We start from the raw sequence: 16157 nt of genomic DNA, 5'->3' as shown, positions 1-16157 counted from the left end.
CCCAGTCCACGTGATCAAAACAGTCCTGTAGTATAGCGTCTGATTGGTCCGACCAGCATTGAATTGTCCTGAGGGCGGGTGCTTCTCGTTTCAGTTTTTGCCTATAAGCAGGCAGGAGCAGAACGGAAGTGTGATCCGATTTGCCGAAAGGTGGGCGGGGGAGCGATTTGTAGGCGTCCCGGAATGGAGAGTAGCAGTGGTCAAGTACACGATCACCACGCGTGTTGATGGTGATGTGTTGGAAGTATTTTGGAGCTATTGTTCTGAAGTTGGCTTTGTTGAAGTCCCCCGTAACAATAAACGCTGCGTCTGGGTACGCGGTTTCCTGCTCACTTATATTCCCGTACAGTTCCTTGAGTGCCTGGTCTGTGTTGGCTTGAGGGGGAATGTAAACAGCTGTGATTATGATCGCTGTAAATTCCCTCGGTAGCCAGAATGGTCGACACAGAAGCATATGAAATTCCAGATCAGGGGAGCAGGAGGATTTAATAGAGTGTAGGTTCCGTTCATCACACCACGAGTTGTTGATAAATAAACAGACGCCCCCACCTCTGCTTTTCCCTGTGAGCTCTTTCGTTCTGTCCGAGCGGTGCACGGAGAACCCCGTAAGCTCGATGGCTGAGTCTGGAACCACTGCAGACATCCAGGTTTCTGTGAGGCAAATAATGCAGCAGTCCCTTGTTTCCCGTTGGTATGAGATGCGTGCCCGCAGTTCACAGAGTTTGTTGTCCAGTGACTGAACGTTAGCCAGCAAAATAGTTGGGAGAGGAGGTCGGAGGGGACGGCGTCTGAGTCTGACAAGGACGCCGGCTCTCTTCCCCCTTTTCCGGCGGCGTTTCCTCGGTCGCGATCGTGCAGCCCAGACAAAGGGCTCTGATGCGGTGTCTGTAAACAAGGCGCCGGCGTTCAGGAACTCAAAGTCCGGTTTGCGTTGCGCGACGAAGGAACCAATATTTAAAAGCGTGTGTCTATCGTAGACAGTTATACTGACAACATCTACAGAAGAAGTGAGTATAGGATTTTTATGAATCTTTGCAAATCGCCTTTCCTAATAATGTGCTAGTTAGCCAGTTTCGTGGCTGAAGGTTAGTATGCTCCATAGATATATATACCTAGATGCCTCATTATGGACTGTTTCTATGGGCCGCGATACGTAAGCCATACGCCATTTTTGGAATGGTCTGCAAATCTTTGAGCGCATTGACTGTGTGCATCTACAACAGCAACTTATACGCTTGTATATCTTTGAATAATCATTGATTATTATGGTGAATGAGAGATGGATTACGCGTCAACATATCTGGAGCGGTCGAATAGGGAATCTCCACATATCTATGGTCTGCTCTTCACTCCACGGAAGAGAGGGGTGGAGTCAGCAGAGCTCATTAGCATTTAAAGCAACATGAACTAGAACAGCATGCTAAAAACAGAGCTGATTTTGACAGGGTAAAGAAGGTGTTTTTTACACTACCATTGAGAAATTGTAACCAAAGTATGTTAAAGACTTTTAAATAAGACCCTAAAGAATCATATCAACTTGTGTAAAATGGCCATCCGATGACCCCTTTAAAATGTATTGTGGTTTCTCCAAAATTATTAAGCAGCACAATTGACTTTTCACCATTGATAATAATAAGAAATGTTTTTGAAACCCCAAATTAGCATATTACAATTTTAATGTAATGACCCCTAACTTTTGAATGGTAGATGCAATTTTATATTATTAAGATAAGAAAGTGAACAGACTCTCCTGATGGAGCAAATCTGTTTGATCAACCATCCAACACATAAATGTTAACCATTAACAATACTGTCTACATTCTTTAGTGACGGAAACAGACTACATAAAGCCATTCTTTTTTCATGGCAAATCTCCCACATTGTTTGACAGAACCTGCCCTAAGAACAGGTTTTGCCACAAAGCCATTTTTTTGTAAATAATTTACCATCACTCTTTGTTGTGTCTAGAGGAATTTCACTACCTTCCAGAGAGCATTTTTGTTTACACAGGTAGAATGAACAAATTTACCTGGTTTGAGTGCAGTGGTGTTGTTGTCCCTGTCATCTTTCAAGGCTTTAAGCATTAATAATTCAATGGTTGTGTTGTAGGACAAAAGTACCCATTGAAGTGAAGTGAACTTTGGTTTTAGAAAAATGTTATAGTTTGTACACTGGATGGCTGAAGTACCGCATACCTTTTGTTGCTTGTATTAAAGGTGTACAAATAATGGGACAATCATGGAGCAATAATCTCTTAGCATAGCCTAAATGAAGCATTGCTGACAAAATGAAGTCATATTGAGCTTTATTACAGCATTTCTAGTGTTAATGTTTTTATGTGTTCAAGTTAAAGCTCTTGCTTTTTCTTCTCTTTTTGTTAGAAATAACAATTTGACAAGAAAGGGTCAATTATTGAAAAATCCATTTGATCACATCCAGAGGAGTTTATCTCAAAAAGCTTTTGATCATATTTCTTTTCCTCATTAATTTCATCTTCATTCTCATTACTTCCTTTTCTTTTTTATCTTCTAGCATTTAGTGTCTCCACTTATACATTAATACACACCAACTATATCAGTTTCTCCAGTATTCTGCTTTCCTCAAATCTAACCGAAAGCTGCTGTCTGCAGTAACATATTATTATTTAAATAAAATCAACTAATACATCTGTTCGTGATGCATCTGGCAAGAAAAAGATTTGAGTTAAAAGAGTTGAGTAAAATTCTAAATGGCTTTTGAAATGGTTTCTTAGTTACACGATTCTTCCACTTCAATCCACTCCCTCTAGAAAGAATGACAGTAATAATAAAATCTTTTTATTTAAGAAATAGTTGACCTAAAATAATAAAAAAAAATTGCTGAAAATTTACTCCCCCTCAGGCCATCCAAGATGTAGATGAGCTTGTTTCTTCCTCATAACAATTTTGGAGAAATTTAGCATCAACAAAAACATCAAAATAATCCACATTACTCCAGTCCATCAATTAATATGTTATGATGTGAAAAGCTGCGTGTTTGTAAGAAACAAATCCATCATTGAGGCGTTTAACTTTAAACAGTTGCTTCTGGCCATAATCCATAATAATATTTTCTCTAGTGAAAAAGTTGATCTCTTGTTGTCCTCTTACATCAATACCAACCAACCAACATATTTGTTTAGAACTGTTTTGGACTGTTTAAGATTGTAAACAAGTACTTGATCTTTGCATATTTCTCTCCTGATTCAGACAAAACAACTTCATCACTGGAGAAAGCAATTTTATGGATATAGGACTCATATTTTAGCTGGAAGCTGAAGCTGGTTTGTAGTTAAACTGCCTTGATGGATTTGTTTCTTATACGAACACACAAGTTATCAGATATAATTAATGTGTTTCCAAATCATTTTCAAAATGAAATGTCCAAATACAGTTCTAGATGTGAGCACAACATAAAAGTGAAGTAAAACATTAAAAGGTTTCTTTTTACGTTGGAGCTAATCTATGTACATGTCTAGACAGCCTTCATTTTATAGTCATAATTTCAGTGTTTACAAGGGGACTAGACGATATTGAACTTCACATTGAAAATTGTCTTCATACTTAACATTTCCATTTTTCTGTGTTAGACACATCTCTGCTGTTTCAGAAGGCAGTAATTATCACATTTGCTTTGGGAGAATAACATATATTTCGTGAAGGCGATTAAAAATAACAACGAGGGAATAAAATCCACCATGGGGCATTTAAATTAGTTTTAATTTGAAAAGGAAGCATAATTAAATTTCTCTAAATAAGATGTGACTATTTGAGCATATCTGTGCAGTGACAAATAGATTTAGATGTCCTTTTTGGTAACCTTTTAGTGTCACCGCTTGTGTTGCAAGAAATTTGCATATAATCTGCCTGACTAGCATAAGAAGGAAGTTGTGTAGAAGGCAATTGAAGTCCAGAAACTTGAATACATTTAAATGCATTGAAGCCCAGATTTATTCAAAGCAACAGCAAACGTAGTGCTGTGTCTTCAACACACTGCTTTTCCTGAAACACGATACCAGATGTCCTTCATGCATTTTACATGTTGTTAGTAAAGAGAGGGTCATTTTGTCATCACAAGTCATTTTGTAAATTCGAAAAACCTCATCTACAGTATGCTATCCAGTTAGATTATCTTGGTGACAGATCAGCAAAATGTGCAACAACATTGTAGAATACATCACATAAAATCAACGTTTAGGTTTGCAAGGCATAAAACATGAATGTACAAGAATGGGTCTTGGGACAATTGCAACATTTTACAATTTTCTCAGGCTACTTTGTCATCCCATATGACTAATATCCTGTATATAGCTGATTTAGGATGAATTTATTGAAGACTCATCTTAAGATATTTCATAATGAAGGTTAAGTTGCTCTGCTTGTATCTGTGGCCATCAGCCACGGCTTTAGTGGACTCAATTGGCTGGGGATAGGATTTAGCACATTTTCTAATTGAATTAGTGTACACAATGGCTCGGTTCTGGCTGATATCTCACTGCCTAAATCGAAGCCAGCTCAATTTGGACTCAATTACCTTCTGCTTGCTTGGCTACAAGTCTTTAACTTACAGACCTGAAATAGGAACATTTACATGTGACCCAGAGGGTTTTCAGCTTTTAATGTGATGTTTCCACCCATAGTTTTTTAACTTCATCTAAACAGCCACTGTTGTTTTTGCTTATCGAGTAGAAAGTCACATGATACTTTGAATGACACAGGAACAGAAGATAAATTGTTTCCCTCGCTATAGACAGTCTTGAATCATCCAGTGCGCACAACAGACCGTTTGTCTGTGGCTAATGGTGTGTATCTGAACTGCACCTGAGTGGCCCACCAAATATGTCACATTACTTCCTCGGCTGATTTATCAAATATGTTCTGTCACACAAACTCTCGTGTGCCCTGGAGATTGTGCAGGTACACCTTACCCACAGTATGCTCCTGTTAACTTAAACATGTCAACTGGACCAAATCCAGACCTATCTTTAGCTTCACCAACTAGTGTCCTTATTTGTCGATTCTTCTCATGCGTTGTTTGAAGCGGGTCCAGGGGCTCATTCATAATTACTTTGTGTTTCAGACAGCTCAATACATCAACCAAATAGCTTTTTGACACAGATACCTGCTCTCTTCGCTTTTTGGGGAGGATGTGAACGTGCCTGCATGCAAAACCACCTTTAGAAAAAAAACTCAACTTTATTGTTTAGTAGTATATAGTTTTAAACAACAAAAGACAAAAGTATTGCTGAATGTAAAACTTTGTGGAACATATTCATCGTAACTGTATGGAACTACACCTGTGGCTACAGCATGCTACTTTATACATTCACTAACAATAACCTCGAGACTGGTCATTGTAAATATAGAAAAATCAGCTTTAACTCATGTTAGTTAGTTCCCAAGGCATCATTTCTCATTTTCTTTGTTTTCATTGTTTAAGTTTTTCATTTAATCTTAGACTGATGTCGGACAGAGATTTAATTGTCATTTACATATTTTTTTTTTTTATGATTGTTGTGCTTAGAGCACAAACTTCAGTGGCCTGTTTTGTTCAGCTAATAAAAATGTAATTATCTCAAATGTGTTGCTTGCTCAAAAATGCTCCAAAAATCTGCTGGAGAAATACAACACGCTTTCTGTTATTACTAAAACTAGCGATTAAAAATGTAATACTTCAGGGACCTGCTTACTCACTATGCAGGAACGTAATCTCAAACTAGCTCAGGCTAATTAAAATGAGTTTTGTTTTGATTGGTTTTATAAGATTATCATTTATGAAATGAAAGGAAATACCTGGAGTTTTGTGAATAATGTCCCATAGAGGGTTTTATCTAGTTATGATTAAGCTAAGAAAGCACAGCAAAATTTTAAAAATCCCTTTTAATTCTTCAGCTGTTTTTGTATATGCACACGTGGTCAGAATTGTTGGTACCCTTGGTAAATATGATCAAAGAAGGCTGTGAAATTTAATCTGCATTGTTAATCCTTTTGATCTTTTATTAAAAAAAATCACAAAAATATAATCTTTCATTGGAGAATAAGAATTTAAAATGGGGGAAATATCATTATGAAATAAATGTTTTTCTCTAATACACATTGGACACAATTAACGGTACCCTTTTATTCAGTACTTTTTGAAACCTCCATTTGCCAAAATAGTATAGGAGTTTTCTCCTATAATGCCTGATGAGGTTAGAGAACACCTGACAAGAGATCAGAGACCTTTCCTTCATCCAGAATCTCTCCAGACCCTTTAGATTCACAGCTCCATGACGGTGCTTCTTCTCTTCAGTTCACCTCACTCATTTTTTACAGGGTTCAGGTCAGAGGACTGGAATGGCCATAGCAGAAGCTTGATTTTGTGCTCAGTGTCACTTGTTGATTTTTTATCTGTTGGTATTTGATAGAATCCATGATGCCATGTGTCTAAACAAGATATCCAGGACATCCAGCGGAAATATAGGCCCACAACATCAAAAATACAGCAGTATATGTCATTGTACACATAGGGTACTATTATTATCCCTGTGTTCACCAAACCCATCTTGAGTGTTTGCTGCTAAATTTTTTAGTTTCATCTGACCATAGAAGCCAGTCCCATTTGAAGTTCCAGTCGTGTCTGACAACTGAATATGCTGCAGATTGTTTTTGGATGAGCTAGGAGAATTTTTCTTGAAGCCCTCCCGAACAACATGTGGTGATGTAGGTGCTGTTTGACAATATATATTTTTAAAGGTTTTCTGACCCCGAGACAACTATTTTCTGCAATTCTCCAGCAGTGGTCCTTGGAGAGTCTTTAGCCACTCAAATTCTCCTTCTTACCGTGCATTAAGACAATAGACACACATCCTCTTCCAGGCAGATTTTTTGTTGATTGGAAGTTCTTAATTATTGCCCTGATGGTGGAAATTGGAATTTTCACTGCTCTAGCTCTTTTCTTGAAGCCACTTCACTAATTTGTGAAGCTCAATTATCTTTTGCTGCACATCAGAAATATATTCTTTGGTTTTTCTCATTGTGATGGATGATTAAGGGAATTTGGACTTTATTCTCCCTTCTATTTATATTTCTGTGAAATGTGGAAGCCATGGCTGGATAATTTCATGTTCATAATCCCCCTGGAGTGCTCAGAATTGTAAATATGAATGGGAATATACTTCAAAGATATTTTACTTATAAGAATTTCTAGTGATACCAATAATTGTGTCCAGTGTATATTTGAGAAAAAACATTTATTTCATGAGATTTTCCCCCATTGTCAAGTGTTTTAGTTCAATGAAAGGTTAGATTTTTGTGATTTAAAAAAAAAAAAAAAAGATTAAAAGGATTAATAATGCAGGTTTATTTTCAGAGCCTTCTTTGGTCATGTGTTTAGCTGAACAAAACAGGTGTTGTCAACACAATTTCCATTACATTGACTTGATATTAAGGCTCTTTGCTCCCAAAAATGCAAATTCTGTCTTTAATTTGAAACTTATTTATTTTACCCTTCATTTATTTTCCTTCCATGCAAAACAAAGACCAACCTTTCATGTTCCACAGAAGAATATGTACTTGGAACAATACATATTTTATTTTTTGTTTTCACATAATGTTTATTTTTGACAATGTTTTCTAGACTTCTTTCCTATTAGGTGCAATAAAGTTAGGTGTGAGTTTTAGCTGAATGTGCTGCATGCCACAGATCATATGAGATGTGTTTTTAGAACGCAAACAGACTTAACAGATTTTATCACCACTCTGGGTGTCTGGAAACCACGAACAGTTTGCTGAGATATTGACTCTACTCAGATCTCTCCGAGCTGGCCATTCAACGCCACATTGGGGCCATTCCCCATTAAGACATCTGTGCCGAGTGTCACATCAGAGGCTAGGTGCTGTGCTGAAATGTGCAACCCTATCAACACTTGCTCAAAGTGTCACTTTGACAAGATGGCTTCTCTGGAAAGCTGTCACTGTGTGATTTATAATACAGCTGTACAGAATTTATGATCAGTAAGAGCAAATTAAAGTTTTGTGTGCATATATCTGATTTGTCACATGAAGTTTAAATAAACTTCTGACATAGCTTACTGCTTGATGCATTTAAACGATTTATCTGGATATCTAGTTGAAGGCCATGCAAAGTAATATTACTTCATTATATTCTTAGCATCCATTTCAATTTAAATTGTGTTATTATAATTTAATGATGTTACCCTAGTGATCTTGATTGTATGTGTCATTTTAATATCACTCCGTTTTAAGAATATTTTGTAACATTTCAGTATAGAGAACGGTTCTCACTAGTAACTAGTTGCTTATTAGCATACATATTACTATTATTTATTAGGACTTAAAGCACATATTAATGCCGTATTCTGCATGATCATATTTTAGATCCCTTCATCATCATACCTAAACTTAACAACTACTTCACTAACTATTGTTTATTCGGTTTTTTTATATATATAATTTTTATTATTATTATTATTATTATTAAGGCAAAATTCATAGTTAAAATCTAGTTAATAGTGAGAATTACATTTACATTTAGTCATTTAGCAGATTCTTTTATCCAAAGTGACTTACAAATGAGGACAATGGAAGCAATCAAAATCAGCAAAAGAGCAATGATGCTATAACAAGTCTCAGTTAGCTTAAGGGTATTTTTTATTATTATATAATAAATTAAAAGAAAACAGATACAATGCAAAAATATTAGAAAAACTAGTGTTAGTTTGTTTTTTTTTTGGGGGGGGGGGTATGAATAGAATTAGAATAGAGAGAGTTAGAGGGTCAAATAAAGATGGAAGAGATGTGTTTTAGCCGATTCTTCAAGATGACTAAGGACTCACCTGCTTGGATTGAGTTGGGCAGGTCATTCCACCAAGAGGGAACATTTAATTGAAAAATCTGTGAAAGTGATTTTGTGCCTCTTTGGGATGGCACAATAAATAGGCTTCTAGAGGGTACATAAGTCTGAAGTAAGGAATTTAGGTAAAGGGGTGCAGAGCCAGTGGTGGTTTTGTCGGCAAACATAATGCCTTGAATGGTCCCCAAACTAAAGTGTGAATGAATATTTTATTTTGCCTGTTCAGGGGCTGAAATAGTCATCCAAACAAAGTTACAGTTAATTCAGCAACAATGCAAAACAATAACAAATAATATTATTAGATTTTTTTTTTTTTAGAATACCGTTATTAATTCAGAATTCCAAGTTACAGCTGGAATTCTTTTCCTATAACTCATTAAAATGAATGGTCCATAAGAGTGTGTTTATGTGTAAAAAACAATGGCGTGTACTCCAACTAGATGACATCTGACCAAACCACTTTATATGCCTTTATATGCCACTTTATAACCACGCAAACCTTTCCTAACTGTTACCAATGGTGCCTACATTTTATTTACAATTTATGTTTATTTTGTTGCATTTGCGACCATTGTAGTCACAGCCTGGCTTGGCTTGCACTGATACAGCTAGCGTCATCAAATGACTGTAAGACTACTTAAATCAAAACTTCAGTGGCAGCACAGTGTTTCATTCACCCTCACCATTCTTAGGACCAGTCCAAACGGTCTGTTTAGGTCTGCTTGGATTAGCTCAGTAAAAATGCTACATTGACATAAAGGAGGCTCCTCTTTTGTTTTACCTATCTGTTCATCCGGATACCCTTTTAAAGCAGTAGGTCCCTCAGGCAAGACTGTTAATACATCTTAAAATACCAAAGCAACCTCTTTGACTCTTATGTGTTAATGCTCTAACATTTATTGTAGGGAATGGGGATGTCTACAGTTAAATGCCAGATAGCTTTACTATTTCTAATGGTCTTGTTTGAATGGTTTCAGTTAGGAATTTCAAACGCATACAATTCTGAAGCTGTTTTGAAAAGTGATGCTTAGTAAGGAAATTAATGAATTTGGATTCATTATTTGAGCCTGGACACCAATCCCTCTGACTTTGTTGTCATCTCCAGATGTTACACTGTCAAGGTTATGTTTTTTAGTGCCTTGTCATTCCCAACGCATGCTCCATAAACTGAGAGATGATGGCATTTGGTGTGCATGGAGTTAAGTCTTTGTACCTTTCTTCCTCTTATAGAACAATACATCTTGGAAACCAGACACCTGTCAAGACTGCATCTGCTACAATGATATTGTCATCTGCAAACCCACTCGCTGCCAAAATCCCCAGTGTGACTTTCAGAGGGTAAGAATGAAGTATTTGCTCATGGGCCATTAAAACGGGGCAATAACAGGATTTAGGTGCTTGATAAATGCATTATTAGCTTAAAGGAACGAAAGCAGCCAATTAAACATTCATGCTTTTGGTCCAATTAAAAGCGACCAATACTAAGAACCGTGTTATAAATGGTTCAAACAATGAGGGTTCTACGAAGAACCATTTAAAAGATAATTCTGTGACGTTGTTCTCAAAGAATTTCTAAGTGAGTTCATTAAAGATTATAACAGTTTATTCTGGTCCTCGACTTGAACCTCCAGAGTGTTCCAGGAGTCTGTACAGTATATTTCACTTTCTGCTTGTAACATTAGTACACCAGTACATCTTTATAGTCAGTCATTGAATAATTTCTTCAAAAACACTTGTTCATTCAATAAAGCCACTGCTGGAGTTATCTTATCAGGTAGTCGTGGCCTAAAGGATAGAGAGTCGGACTTGTAACCTGAAGGTCATGAGTTCGAGTCTCAGTCTGGCACCCTCAATACCACGACTGAGGTGAGACCCTTGAGCAAGGCACCGAACCCCCAACTGCTCCCCGGGCGCCGCAGCATTGGCTGCCCACTGCTCCGGGTGTATGTTCGCTACTGTTTGTACACTTGGATGGGTTAAATGCAGAGCACAAATTCCGAGTATGGGTCACCATACTTGGCCACACACCACTTCCCTTTCCCTTTCCCTTTATTGCCATTAAATATTGCAATAATTGTGTGTAGCAGTGACAGTGTTGTTATTGTTAATTAAAACTAAAACTATAAAAAGTTTTTCATTGAAATAAAGCTGAAATAAAAATTAATTATTAATATTAGATAAAAAAAATTTAACTCGAAAAACCTGAACAGAAATGTTGCCTAGGAGAGAAATAATAATAGGTTGCAGTTGAAGTACAAAAACTATCAATATTTATAAAAATGGCAAAGCACATTACAAAATGACTTACTGTTAAACCTAAACCAAATTTAAAATAAAAACTGAACATTTAAAAAGCTCATTCAAAATAATCATAATAAACTAAAATAACACTGGTTGCAAATGCCAATAGTTTTGATCCCGTATTCTCTTTGCTCCTGAGTTCTGATAAACACGTTCTCTAGGATGTTAATGCATCTCTTTAAATGTTTCTCGGGGTGTTTTCCTAGGGTGAACGCTTGAGAATCCCACCCAACAAGTGCTGTCCGGAATGTTTTGCACAGTTGCCCGGGATCTGTCAGCATGAAGGAATGGTTTATGGGGTAAGTGACACTGCTTATGACACAACTCCATTGCAAGATGCTAAAAGCCTCATCCTGTTCCTTGGCAAATCTTCCCACTTCTGGTCAAACAACCGACTCTGTAATTGCTTCGTTTTGTGCACAAAGCGTTTTTGTTACTGTTCCACTCTTCAATGACAGAGCAAGCTTCTTTTTTGTCCCAGCCATCCCTTCTAAAGAGCCACTTGGTGCTCTGTTTAAGATTCTAGCAGTGTAGCTTTCAAGTCAAGTAGCATTTACTTAGGGGGACAGGCTGTGTTGGCATAGGGGCTCAGAACAATAAATGAAATTTGTGATATTCTGTTTGCACAATTTTGAATATATCAGTTTTCTAATTTGTTTTTAAGACTTTTGTGATTTTTAATCAACATCTCTCTTCATCCATGTTCTGATTTACCTCTCTCTCGCTCCCCCTCACTCAGCATGACAGTCAGTGGAGTAATTCCAAATGTTCGGTGTGCACATGCTTTCATGGGAAGGTGACCTGTGGGCCACGTGCTTGTCCTCCTCTTAGTTGTGGGAAAAACCAGAGTCCTTTCATCCCAGATGGAGACTGCTGCCCTGTATGTGCTCATAATGGAGGTACAGTAAGCTGCAACTTTTTATTCATGCACTACTTGTTGTTTGTGAAAGTGATTGCTTTTCTCTGCCACTGTTTCTTGTTTTCGTCAGGCATTGTATTTACTTTATGGAAAAAATATTGATAATGTGTTTAGAACTTTATGGTCCTGTTGAAAATAAGACATCACATATCTTATTTATCGGTTCCTAAATAACTACAGAAAAAAAACCTGAAGAAAAAAAATTGTTGCAACATATGTATTTTTAAGCTATTTACGGAACACAATTAAAAGACACACACAAAAAACAATATTCTTTTATTTCATATTTCAGTTGATTTTATTATTTTATTTTAGTTTTCTAGGATAAATACACTGGATAGATTTGTTTATATCTATATTAATATATTTGCTGATTTATTAATATCTGATCATTTGTAATTACATTTTAGTGAATCTGTTTATTTATAATATATTAAAACAATATATTTTGCCTTGATTTGTATGTTAAAGTCTATTTTTCAAAATATAATAAGGACAGACTTTTCTCTGGTGATGTATCATGGACTTCTCCAGTCATTTCATCAGCTTAAACCTCTCACCTTTCTTAAAGTTGACCGCAGGTTTACAGTCAGATCTGCCCCCATCCAATTAAAAACCCAAGGACAGAACCAAATTCCCGTCCTACATTTTTTCCCCCAATAATCTGTTTCAATTGGATGTACATCATGATACAGAAGAAATTATCTGTTGGTACTGCCTTTACATGTCAAATTTAAAGATGTATGTCATTTCTGGTGGCCTCAACTGGAATTGCCAGTTGTTTGAGCAGATATAACAGCATGAGGTGGTGTAAATTTGGGGCATGAATTTGCACAACACTTCATCTTTTGTGTGTTGTGATATTAGTAGCAATCATCTGTTTGCCTCTCTTTTTTGAATGTTTTGCTGATTGCATTTAAAAGGTATGCTTTTCTTAGCTATATGGGTCCCAAGAGGGTTTAATTCAGCTTCTGTCAGAGACCAATGACATGCTTTTTTTAATTTTGCAATTAAAATGCTCTTTCACACTCCATAGCCTCTTGCTCTTGGGAAGGCCATCAGTACAGAGATGGGGTGGAATGGACATCCAGCCCCTGTACAAAGTGTCGATGCAAAAACGGTCACACTGAATGCCTGGTTGCAGAGTGTCATCCTGTAACATGCAAAGCGGTCAGTAACAATCCAGAACTGTGCCTTGTGTTTTGATCTGTCTAGATGTGTAAAACTACCACATCGCTAAACCTAGACTGTTATTATAAATTGAAAGAGGAGATATAGCAATTAAAATGTACCCATTTAATATACAGAACGAGAACCTGGTGGTCCTTCCAGGGCAGTGCTGTCCTCAATGTGAGCCGAATCCCTGCATGGAGGCTGGGAATGAGTACAAGGTAAGCCGGAAAAGAGATTAGAGAAAGGTGAAATACGCACAGAGATCTGAGGACAGAGATAGATTGAGAGTGACAGATGGGATAATGCATGTCTGTATTAAAGAAGACCTTTTGAGGGAGGGGATGGTAAGTGTGGGTTAAAGTGTGTTCATCATTCATATTGTGGCAGATGGGTTGAGCATAGAGCCGTGACTGAGTTTGGTGTGTGTGTGTGATATGCTTGTCACTCCTGCTTCTGTCATTCCTCCACACTTCTTTCTTTGCCTCATATCATCTCTTGTTCCTCCCTCCATTGTTCACACACCCATATTACATATCATTCCCTCAACTGACTCTTCATTTGTTGGCTCACTCTCTTTTAATTTGCATTTTTGGTCTGCTTCATTAACATAAGGAAAACTGTACATTTTGTATTGTAAGCATTTATAACATAGCTGCATACAATGATAAAGTCTGCAATATCAAATAAAACGTGTGAATAAACATCAAATAATACAATTAAATAAAAATGTAGCGAAATAAATAGCACCGAGTAAACTGAGAAAATAGTAATTAGCACATTTGTAATAATGTATAACTTGTACACGTATATGCTATCATATATAATATATGCAGTTCCTCGGTAATGTTGTCCAAGTGCCAGATTCAGTATTCAGATGATGGTTGAATCATGTGGGTTTTTTAAATTAAATTATTCCATTTGAATAAGTGGTTACTTTGCAGTACTGACAGCTCTCTTTAGACATACAAACGTCACAAGCGTCCCCAAAATCTCTCATCAGCATGTCATTTAGGGCTGTTTCTGTGTTCACCGTGCTCTCAGCGATCACGTCCCACTCAGCGGAGTTCAGCTCTTTTGATCACAGTGGATTGTGTGAAAGCAAAGCAGGGATTTAGAGAGGATAACATTCACCATTCTTTTCATCTCCTTCTAGTACTTGTCTTGTTCACTACAGCATTGGCTGAAATTCTCATTTATTTTAAATTCATTATTTGCTGTAATTTGTTCTGCTGCTAAAGCTTTGAACAGCATTGAGATGCCATTTGAATTTTGAAATTGAATCGAGACATTGGTGGTGTAGCTCTGTATGTTTTGGATTTTTACATGCATTTAAAAATAAATGACAGATGTTCCTTTACCACAGAACTCTTTTATTGTGTGTGTGTGTGTGTGTGTGTGTGTGTTCTTAGCACGGCGAGCAGTGGCAGCGGGGCAGATGTAGCACCTGTGTGTGCGATCACGGTCATTCTCGCTGTCAGACAGAGAAGTGCCCTCCTCTCCACTGTGATAAGGTCAGCAGAAATCATTACACCCCAACACTTCATGTCAAAGACAGTTTCTTGACTAGCAGACTTGCTGAGAAGATCACAAAAGAGATGTTTTTGGCTAAACGACTGTTGTCATTTACAATTTAATGCAATCTCACTTTGATTTTTGCAGTTTATGCTTCTTTGGCCTAAAAGTGACAGTTAGGATTTTTCGTCATCCAGGATTGTTTGCACCATATATTTTGTATTTTTTCTGTTGCTCCGGGGTGTTCTTCATCTTGGTCTTTTGCTTTCATGCAAAATTCATGATTTTATGTAACTGTGCTTTAGAACAATACCCAGCAGGAACAGACATTTCATTGTTATATCTTACCTTAATAAGTGTGACTCCTTAAAAGAGCGTGAAGTTACCTCATTGAATGAAAATTAGAGTTTTATGGCTTATAGTATTTATTTTATTACCTGGAGTCCATCTATATGCTAAAAATTGGCGGAATTCACTTTTAGCATTTATACATTTCTTTAGTTTTTCTTTTTTCTTTTCAAGGCTATTCAAGCCCTTCAGTAGGTCCCGTTCAAACTTCTAATTCATAAATTTCTAAAACTTTTACAACAGATTTTTTTCTTTTAATTTTTACAAACTGAAGCACAAGCAAAAATGATTGGTTACACTTTATTTTAAGCTGTCTTTGTTACAGTGTAATTATACACTTATTTACTGAGTAATATTAATTAACTACATGTACTTACTATATGTTTAGGCTTAGGATTAGGGTTTGGTTTAAGGTTACCTGCATGCAAGTATGCATAATTTATTGTTATTATAATAGTTATTATAATAATAATGTATAACAAGGACACCATAAAATAAAGTGTTACCAAATGATTTGATGTGCATTATAACAAGTGTGACATTTTATAATGTTTGCAATGTGTATTCTCCTCAGGGTCAAACGAAGGTCAAGCGAGCCGGGCAGTGCTGTGAATATTGTGTCTCGTCAAAAGGCAGCTGCCTCTATGAGGGCATTGTCAGTTACCATGGTGATATGTGGAATGGCACAGGTTGTGAGTTCTGCATGTGTGAACGGGGTCAGGTGCTGTGCCAACGGGTCGAGTGCGCCAGATCGGAGTGCCTACGGGTATGTGTCCAAATTTTATAAGGAACACATTTCTATGCAGAGCCATCAGCAGCGACGAATACTTACTCTGCTCATTAAAAGACACAATTAACAAGCTCAACTTGAGGGGATGCCCTATATGTAAAATGTTGACTATTATTAGGGCAAAATATATCAGATGAGTATGAGACCTGGGGCACATCTCTGTGGTCATTTGTCCTGGTTATGAATTATAACTTTATTCAATCAATATATTCTCTGCTTCTCCATTAATCATAAGAAGCTTTG

The 16157-nt window shown here is 36.9% G+C and overlaps 1 protein-coding gene across 1 annotated transcript in view; it reads left to right on the top strand.

Annotated features, from left to right (window-relative positions):
* LOC306870323 (extracellular matrix organizing protein FRAS1-like) overlaps positions 1-16157 on the top strand; it is a 129078-nt gene that overhangs the window by 31233 nt on the left and 81688 nt on the right. Inside the window, exons 3-9 of the mRNA XM_079417533.1 lie at positions 10102-10209; positions 11379-11471; positions 11912-12071; positions 13128-13261; positions 13399-13482; positions 14674-14775; positions 15699-15890. Coding sequence (XP_079273659.1) covers positions 10102-10209; positions 11379-11471; positions 11912-12071; positions 13128-13261; positions 13399-13482; positions 14674-14775; positions 15699-15890 — 873 coding nt within the window. The remainder of the gene's footprint in view (positions 1-10101; positions 10210-11378; positions 11472-11911; positions 12072-13127; positions 13262-13398; positions 13483-14673; positions 14776-15698; positions 15891-16157) is intronic.

This window comes from Barbus barbus (assembly GCF_936440315.1).
Source record: "Barbus barbus genome assembly, chromosome: 5".
NCBI classification, from domain to species: Eukaryota; Metazoa; Chordata; class Actinopteri; order Cypriniformes; family Cyprinidae; genus Barbus; species Barbus barbus.
Note: the sequence above shows the minus strand (reverse complement) of the source record. Positions and strands in the feature narration are given on the sequence as shown.